Raw genomic sequence first — 8,484 nt, forward strand, 5'->3', positions numbered from 1 at the left:
AATGTAACATTTTTCCCTAAGAAATACTCGAAAATAATGGAAGTAGATATATAAACTATTTTGCTGTAATAAAGAATGCTTCGAACAAATACATACACTAATACCTATCATATGTCGGTGGGAGAACATAATACTAGGAAATGATTCAAATGTAGGGCTACATTACTTTTCTATGAGAAAGATACTTCGCAAAGATTCATATCCGATAATAATTCGCATACATAATTTTCCTGCTAAAAGTATTCGATAATAAGTTGATCTTTATCTGTTTCTTGATTAACGAATGCGGTTTGATATCACCGATCATTGTCGCGCTTTTGAGCGTCGACAACGCTAGCGCCAGAACGCTCTTTGTCCCGACTAGCAACGGTTATCGCTTCATTGACAACCGTATAATGGCGACTTGCAGTACTGCCTAACAGGACTGTCGAAATAAAACACTAAACGGACTAAAGAACTTATATAAGCATGGCTACGGGAATTATAGAAAGTGGGTTTGGTGGGCCGATGGATCCTACAAACGCGGAATATCTACAACTTGAAACAAGGGTAGGTTTCAGAATGTTATTTCCCAGTATTTCGTGTTGATAACGGCTCGAGACAGGCACAATGTACTGTATATATATTTGATATCGATATTAACGTAAATAGTTATCACCTTTGCCTAATTAGTTCATATACATATATATCGCTGGAAACTACGCAAAATAATTCATGAACAGAATCGTTAATTGATTATGGAATGTGCAGTCATCACAACATAGAAAATGCTTAGTCCGAGAGTCGAGAAAATTGGAAAACTTGTACCACAGTCTAAGGATCAGTCTAAATTAAATCTTGAGTTAAAACGTTACTGAAAACAGAAATATTTTAAATCTAGTCCACTAAAGAATATATGGAACCACTGAAATTGTTCAATATACATTTTATAAGTGGACTTTTTCATTAGATTAATGTCATGAACTCTGTGCAAATTTTTGCTTAGTTTTTCATTCACACGTCGCAAATTGAAGAAATTCGAATTAATGAATTGCATAGGTTCTATCGTCAGATTATCATAGAACTATTGGGTTAATCTGTACTTTGCACGTTTGTGTGTGGTAATCCGACATGCAAACCTAATTTGGTTTAGCTTATAATATACCCGGTATAAGTATTCGTATTCTGATCAGTTCGGTCAAACCTAGATATCACAGCAAAAATGAACAGAAAAATGTAAGGGGCTGGTTTCGTAGGCTCGAATGGAACTTTTAACCAGCAGTGAAAAAATATTACGTATAACCGACCATGAAATCGATGGGATCGACAAAATCTAAGAATTATTTCCCTTGTATCAGCCATATCTAGTAAATAAAAGACTTAAAAGAAAACTAAATAGATTAAAACCAAGAGCAAATTTTTTAAGACCGAAAGTATAATCTTCCCTGACACTGTGTTATCATAATCTCGATTTCTCATCTTTATCGTGGTGTTTAGCTTGGTCAGGACACGCTATCCCCGGGATTTGCGAGGTATCTGGAGAAGTACTACAAAAAAGCTTCGTCGGCCGACAAAGCGAAATGTCTGGAGCTGTTAACGTCTTTGAATATACAGAAAGAGATTAGCGACCAAATCAAACAACCTAGACCGCCATCCAGTACGAGATCCAAATCAGCGGTACCTCTCAGCTACAGAGAAAATATAGATACCCAACCCTTGGAAAATCTACGTCCTCGATCACCTCCTAAACGACCAAAAACAGCCATGTCATCCGTAGGTAAGATACACACATTAAGATATTGATAAGCTCTAAATCAAACAGATGTAATAAGCTTACCTACGGCTCAATACCAGTTAGTTTTCCCACCGAGCTTTCGTGATGAAGATTTGCATAAAACTCGGAATCAATCCAGTAGATTAATGAAATGTCAACTTAGAAAAAGTACTTTTCGTGTATGGACAAACATGTTGGAATAAATGAAAAACAAAACACTGACATATCATGCATGATATTTCGTTCACAGAGCAAAAAGTGAATGTTTATTATCAAATCAGGTTATCTTTCAAACGACTAGATTCTAACGAGCAACCAGTACGGTACTCTTTGTATTGAGAAACGAATCTACTAACTGGTTTTTTTACGATATCGCGTTGAAAAGAAGAATTGAAAAACTACGTGATTTCGTTTACTATTGATCGGCACGTCAACTGTCGTCTGCGCATTAGGATTTTCCATATTTATTTCAAATAAGTTGGTTGAATTTTTCAATGAATTGCACGTCGTTCTCCGAGATTTATGAGACAATGACAAAATAACTTTATACCTTGAATTCTTAAATAAGGATTTTCTACGATATATCATGTGCATGATTATCATTTTTATATTTCAGGAAAACCTCAGCGTGGAGTATACTTAACAACGTACAAACGCGAGTATCCCAATCGCGAACCACCCATAGTGAACGCTGACAGGTACAAACTGATTTCTACCGTGATTTGATAATATCCTTAACACTCCGACGATAAAACTCTCTCCATCCAGTCTACGAAGCGTTCATCTGGAACCTTTCTTAAGGGCTAGACAGCGAGTTCTTAAGTTCACTAAAGAAGTAGTCGCGATCTAGTCTATTTCGATGTCAAATTGCTTTTATTTACGCGCCTAGATTGAAATATTGAAATGAAACCCGACGTGTCAATTCCCACGATTAATCATCAGACGCCATTCTTACGTGAAGTTTCAGTTAGTTATAGGGTCGCGTGTATTCAAGTAGTTATCAGTTTGTCGGTAGTGTGGGGTGCAACAATTATATTAAAACCAAGGATGCCAGAAAAGTATGCTGATCTGTTTTTCTTTCATGCAACCAAAGTGCTACGTAGTCCTCAGTCGCCCAGTCATGATTCGCGATTTAATACCAGTCTTAACTCATCTATTGACTTTGCTGCGATACCTACGATAATATCTGAACTCTGCTAACAACATTTTGTAATGTCGAAGGATCGGTTTGGCTTTTTCGGAATTGTTATCGCATTATGTGCTCATTTTTTGGATATTTTTTATGTTTTCAGACCAAAATCTTCGAATGCATTTACGGCGTCTTACGATCTATCCGGACCGCTCGGTACTACGACGTACAACGGGCAGTTCTACAAAAAACCTACTAGAAAACAAGAACCGATCCGCACGGGAACCGCTAGCGGCCAGCGCCAGAACAACCCTCATCCCGCGCAAGTACGACTTTTTAATTCATTACGTTCTCCTCTTTATACTTCTCGTAATAAAAAGCCTCTTGGAAAATTGAAGAAGAAAGTCAATACGAATATGGGTTTTCGCTCAATCTGTAGGTCTGTAATAATACATAGAAGCACACGGTTTGGATAAACTAATTTCTATATTTCCCATTTTTTGAATTATCAAGTAATCAAATCAACTCAAGTAGCATCACTACAATGAAAAATGCAACAAGTCGGCCCAATATTTGGATCGCTCGCTTTTATTTTGTTGTCTGACAGTTGACGATCACGAAATTTCGCCATCATCAATTAAGCGTATCACACGCACCAAATGCGATATGAGCCGACGATGGGTTGACATGTTTATGTTGGCCGTGTACTCTCCTTGTGTTTCTTGTTACCATGGTCACAAACCGGGGAGGAAGGAAATTAGATTTCACTCGATTATGAGGCCCAATCTAATCTATCATGTTGAACACAGTTAATGTGTCGTTTCATAGCATAATCAAGCAATGAAACTTACCTAATGGACGGCTATATGAATATTGGACGACAAGCGTTCAGGTTCAGGCCTGTACACGACTCTCACGTGTACGAAATATAAAAAGAATATTTACAAAGCGATGTAATCAATGAAAAATAACGATTGGCTTGTATAATTCATAAGACTCGTCATAAAAAAACGGATAAATATCGAGTTGGCGTGTCGAATTTAATCTTTAGCAAAAACAATTCTAATTATACTTTTTGCTGAAGCTACCGTAGTCAGTAGTATAAGATAACATAATCAATTAAAGATACGTAGACAGGCAATTCGGGTTCTCCATATCATTTAGTTTGGAATGAGATGAGAAGAAAACAAAAAAAGAATAAATGACATCGAGAACTTACAACACAAAACGAAAAAGCGTGTAATTGAATATTGCCCTGAAAGTTCATAAGCTATTCAATGAATATTCATGTGCTTTAACAGGGCTCCACATAGTTTAGTTTATGAGAAATACGTCTTTCAATTAAACTGGTCACAACTCACGGTCTTTATTTCTAATCATATTATAAGAAGCATTATAACAAGAGTCGATAGTTACGCCGTTACTGTATATTTAGCTATGTTTTATGCCCGTAGTATACAATCCTGTAATGATTAGGGTATACACTCTGACAGGTTATTTCGTAGTCTACAGGTGAATCCATGACGAGATTTCAGTATACAAACGCGTTAAGTACGTAATTCGTGAGAAAAAAGTACTGATTTTGTACGCATTTCTTCACGATTAAGCGTAAAATTTAAATCACTTTACGAAGACGATATTTTTTCTCTTAATTGCAATTTCATAAATCACGGATTTCTTTCTCATTCAGTCGTTCATGGTATGGCGTTTTCCGCGTAAAAGTTTCCATAACGTAGGAGAGAATCGGGGCGAGTTGGTGAATGAACTGACGGACGAGGTGATGGATCAGGTTTGTCGTGGAAAGTGTCGCACTACTTACCAAACCGATTACTTAGGAATACCACAAGGTACGTAAAACATGACTTATTCAGCCAATCATCGCTTCGAAGTTCAAAATATTTCAAATTTTGTGAGGGGGTGACTCGAAGACTTCATGAAGCCAGTTTTGGGTGATTTGTAAAATATCTGAGACTATCATTCGTAATTTATAAATGATAATTTTATTTTGTCATATGTGGACATCATATGAATTTTTCTTTTGATACACATATGGTACTTTATATTACATGTACATGGCACGGATGTACGGAAAGCCGTTATCGGCTGTAACCCAATGAGGGAAACATACACCCCGCAGTAGAACAAAACAAAGAAATGAATTTTGATAATAAGAAAATTGAAATATGGAATGGCAGGATGGAAGATGAATGATATGATTGGATTGTAGAGCACGAACTTTACTGAGAAATTTTACTTTTATCTTGCTCGCAGGCGTCAAAATGCAAGAGGCAATGAACTTGCCCGAGGATTGGAAGTCTAAAGTACCTTTCACGTTAGACACGTCCACGCGTTACTCGTATCAGTCGCCAGAGAAAATAGTGCCTCTCCAGGGTAACGTCTCCAGATACGGTTGCAACCGACAAAAACATAAATCCGCCTTTGGAACGGGTGAGTTGAAAGCAGAGTAACGAAACAAGAAAACCTCCTATCTTCTCGAAAATATCGGCGATTCCATACAGTTTCCATTATCCTGAAAGAATTGAATACGATTTGAGTTAGTTTTCTTATGGTGGCTGATTAGGGATATCGTGCATTTTTTGCGAAAGGATTTGCATCCTCATAAACATAAAATCACGTCCCATTGATTTATTGTAGTTTTTACGCGGCGTAAAAATAACGTTTTTTTACGTTGTTAAAAAACTTCTTTAAATTCATAGATAATGCGTAAAACCAATGAAAAATGAAATTGTTCCTTGTTTTACGTAGTTTTTACGCGGCTACGAAAATTAATGAGCTATGTCCCCAATCAGCCACCATGGTTTTAGTTGATATGCAGATAACAATTAATTTCCACTCTGTATACTTCGGAAAGAGTAGACTTTTCCGACTTAGCAATTCGACTTTTCGAGTAACCAAGTCGAAAAGTCGATTTTCAAAGTCGAAAGGTCGACCTAGTTACTCGATTAGACGACTTACTCGAAAAGTCGAAAAGCCGACGTTTTGAACTCAAAATGAAATATTGTTGAAATAGAAAATTATTTTCATTAAAATGTTACATTATTGGACGATATAACAAACGAAGAAAAATGTAACAGGATAATAGGGCTAAACAAAGAGACTGAAACAGTCTACTTAGTAGGTCGCATTGCTCTTCTATAGTATAGTTAATGGAATTGAACAGGAATCTATATCATTTTCAGTGCCGACGTGTTCCTCGAGATATTTTCACGTAAACGCGAGAACAACGTACTCCACTGATTACAACGATTCCGTAACACCTGGTGGCGCTGCTGATCTACGGGAAATCAGTAAAACTTTAAACAGCGAAATGATTCAAAAGCACGTGAATGATGCTGATCCGAAAGGTAAATATGAAAATCAGAAAAATGCCAGTACGATGGACATGCAATTGTTATTGTGAAACGCATGTGGGACATATCGTCATCAGTAAGAAATATATTGTTGATTTCAATCGAAAGGATACAAAATCCCTGACAATGACGGATATCATTCCTTCATCAATCTTAAGAATTAATATAGATGCTGATATGACGTATGCAAACACGAGATGAAAAATCTAATCAAGAATTCGAGAAATGATTTGACCAATACGAATTATCAATGAATCGCTTTATCTCTGAATATCAACATGTCGTAACTTATCAAACATATCTCTTTTTCCAGAAAAAGATGCGCTAATCGAGGTCATGAATAATATGAATCAATCCGCCTCGCGAAGAAGTGCCAGACGCAATGTACCAGCACCAGCAGCGACACCGACTACGCGCGAATTCAACCCATCGTGGCATTCTTCGTGGACTGGGCCTATGTAACCAGTTCTAGATTTAGGCGATTACTTTTTAGATTCCGTCACTCATTATCTCGAATATTCATGTACATACATTATACATATTTACAAGTTTAGCGTACTTTTTGTTAGTTCGCAGTCGAAGCGGGAAAGTAACTGATTTCCTCTTAAAGCCTATCTGGTATAAGTTAGTCAAAAATACTTTGTAAGCTACTGCTAGCCCCAAAGCTATTCTGTGATATGTTTCCGTAGCTCCGAAGCCAATGTGAGATTTCAATGTTTTAAATGAACTCGGACGTATATATCTAATACCACACTGACGTTCACGCACATTTTTGTTTATGCGACATGTATCACATAATGTAAAATATGTATAGTAGGAAATGAGATATGAAAATATATATATTTATGTATACATGTGAAGAATAAGGAGATTCCGTTCTTTTTTGTTTTTAAGTCTCAAATACTTGTTTTTGTCAAACCTATCCTCGATTCATCCGTAGATTGAGTATACGTATCTACTTCATTTTATTTCCCGCTTCCAATATTGATTCTTGAGCATTTGTGCAGACGCGTGCGTGACGTCCGCGTAGATGGGTACCCAGAAGAATATCATACCCCGCCCCGAGATCCACATCTTCACCCGTTAAGGGATTCGAACTCACTAAGCGAGAGCGAGACCGTTAAGCGAGATCGGGGAGCGATTCCGTGGGTTGAGAGTATTAAACAACCGCTAAATCAAAACCGAATTGGAATATCAAACTAGGAACCGTCGAAATGAAAGATTCCTAAGTAACTGTCTCGAAGTTAGTTCAGCGGGTTCAAACCACGAATTCCCGGATCGTTTTGAAAATCGTTGTGAAACATTATCGGTTAACTCCAGCCGCGAACGGCCGCCATGGGTTCACCTGTTCACGTCAGACAATCTGCCCACTTCCGGGAAAACGGACATGCGCACCGCACGTTAACGATAACTCGTCGGAGTTAACCCCAGATTCAAGAAGTTAATTGGTGCGAAAATTACTCCGCTTGTCTGGAGATTCTACGTGCGGATAATCTTCAAAGGGGCCGAAATCCGTGCATCTGGCTTCTTTCGTTGTGTGCCACGAGATTTTTCGGCTGCACCGAACAACAAATAAAACTACGAATATTACGTATATCTGTACGCAAAAACGTATATAGTTTGTAAATGTAATTATGGATCGAAATAACGAGTTTCGAACATACTAATTGCTTCACGTATACACGACGTATCAACTCTGAAGGATACTTAGGTGCAAAACGAACAAAACGTTTTGTTTGTCTCTCAACTAGGCCGGTTTGCACTGCGGTGGAAAAGGAAAAAATGATACACTAACACTTATAGTTAGTTGCACTTCTTAAGTAAAATGACGAAAAACTCCACAAACAAAACATTTTTGAAAATAACATTGATAATAATTAATAATTGTAAGTTATTCAGCCTAAAATCCACATGAATGCTCGTTGGCTTTACATTATAAAAAACGAACATAAATCAGAGAAAACTAAAAATGTATGAACATTCTTTTCATACACGAAAACAAGCATCAAAGGAACCACTTATAGGCCTACAGTGCAATCAATGCTGCATCGCATATGAGATTTGTCTAGAAACCAATCTAATCAGTTCGGGTGAAATGATTACAGTCGTCATGGCTCACAGAACGTCATTCCTCCCATAAGGTGGAGTGATTGCTGACGGAACCTAAGTCATCGTCTTTTCAGTCCTTCTAAAGTGGCAAATGTTATTTTGCAGCGTGGGATGACGCAATT

The 8,484-nt window shown here is 37.4% G+C and overlaps 1 protein-coding gene across 1 annotated transcript; it reads left to right on the forward strand.

Annotated features, from left to right (window-relative positions):
* Positions 1–395: 395 nt before the first annotated feature.
* On the forward strand, positions 396–7,073 carry LOC141906191 (testis-expressed protein 26-like). Its single transcript, XM_074795427.1, has 8 exons — positions 396–549; positions 1,477–1,756; positions 2,370–2,451; positions 3,046–3,208; positions 4,573–4,729; positions 5,154–5,330; positions 6,083–6,247; positions 6,567–7,073. The coding sequence occupies exons 1-8, from the start codon at positions 469–471 to the stop codon at positions 6,713–6,715; spliced, it is 1,254 nt and encodes a 417-aa protein (XP_074651528.1). The 5' UTR covers positions 396–468; the 3' UTR covers positions 6,716–7,073.
* The last annotated feature ends 1,411 nt before the right edge of the window (positions 7,074–8,484 follow it).

This window comes from Tubulanus polymorphus, chromosome 5, assembly GCF_964204645.1.
Source record: "Tubulanus polymorphus chromosome 5, tnTubPoly1.2, whole genome shotgun sequence".
NCBI lineage: Eukaryota > Metazoa > Nemertea > Palaeonemertea > Tubulaniformes > Tubulanidae > Tubulanus > Tubulanus polymorphus.

Coding starts and splice junctions, on each gene's coding strand:
- LOC141906191 (XM_074795427.1), top strand. CDS start 469: ATGGCTACGGGAATTATAGAAAGTGGGTTTGGTGGGCCGATGGATCCT. Junction 550..1,476: donor ATCTACAACTTGAAACAAGG/GTAGGTTTCAGA, acceptor CGTGGTGTTTAG/CTTGGTCAGGACACGCTATC. Junction 4,730..5,153: donor TTACTTAGGAATACCACAAG/GTACGTAAAACA, acceptor TCTTGCTCGCAG/GCGTCAAAATGCAAGAGGCA.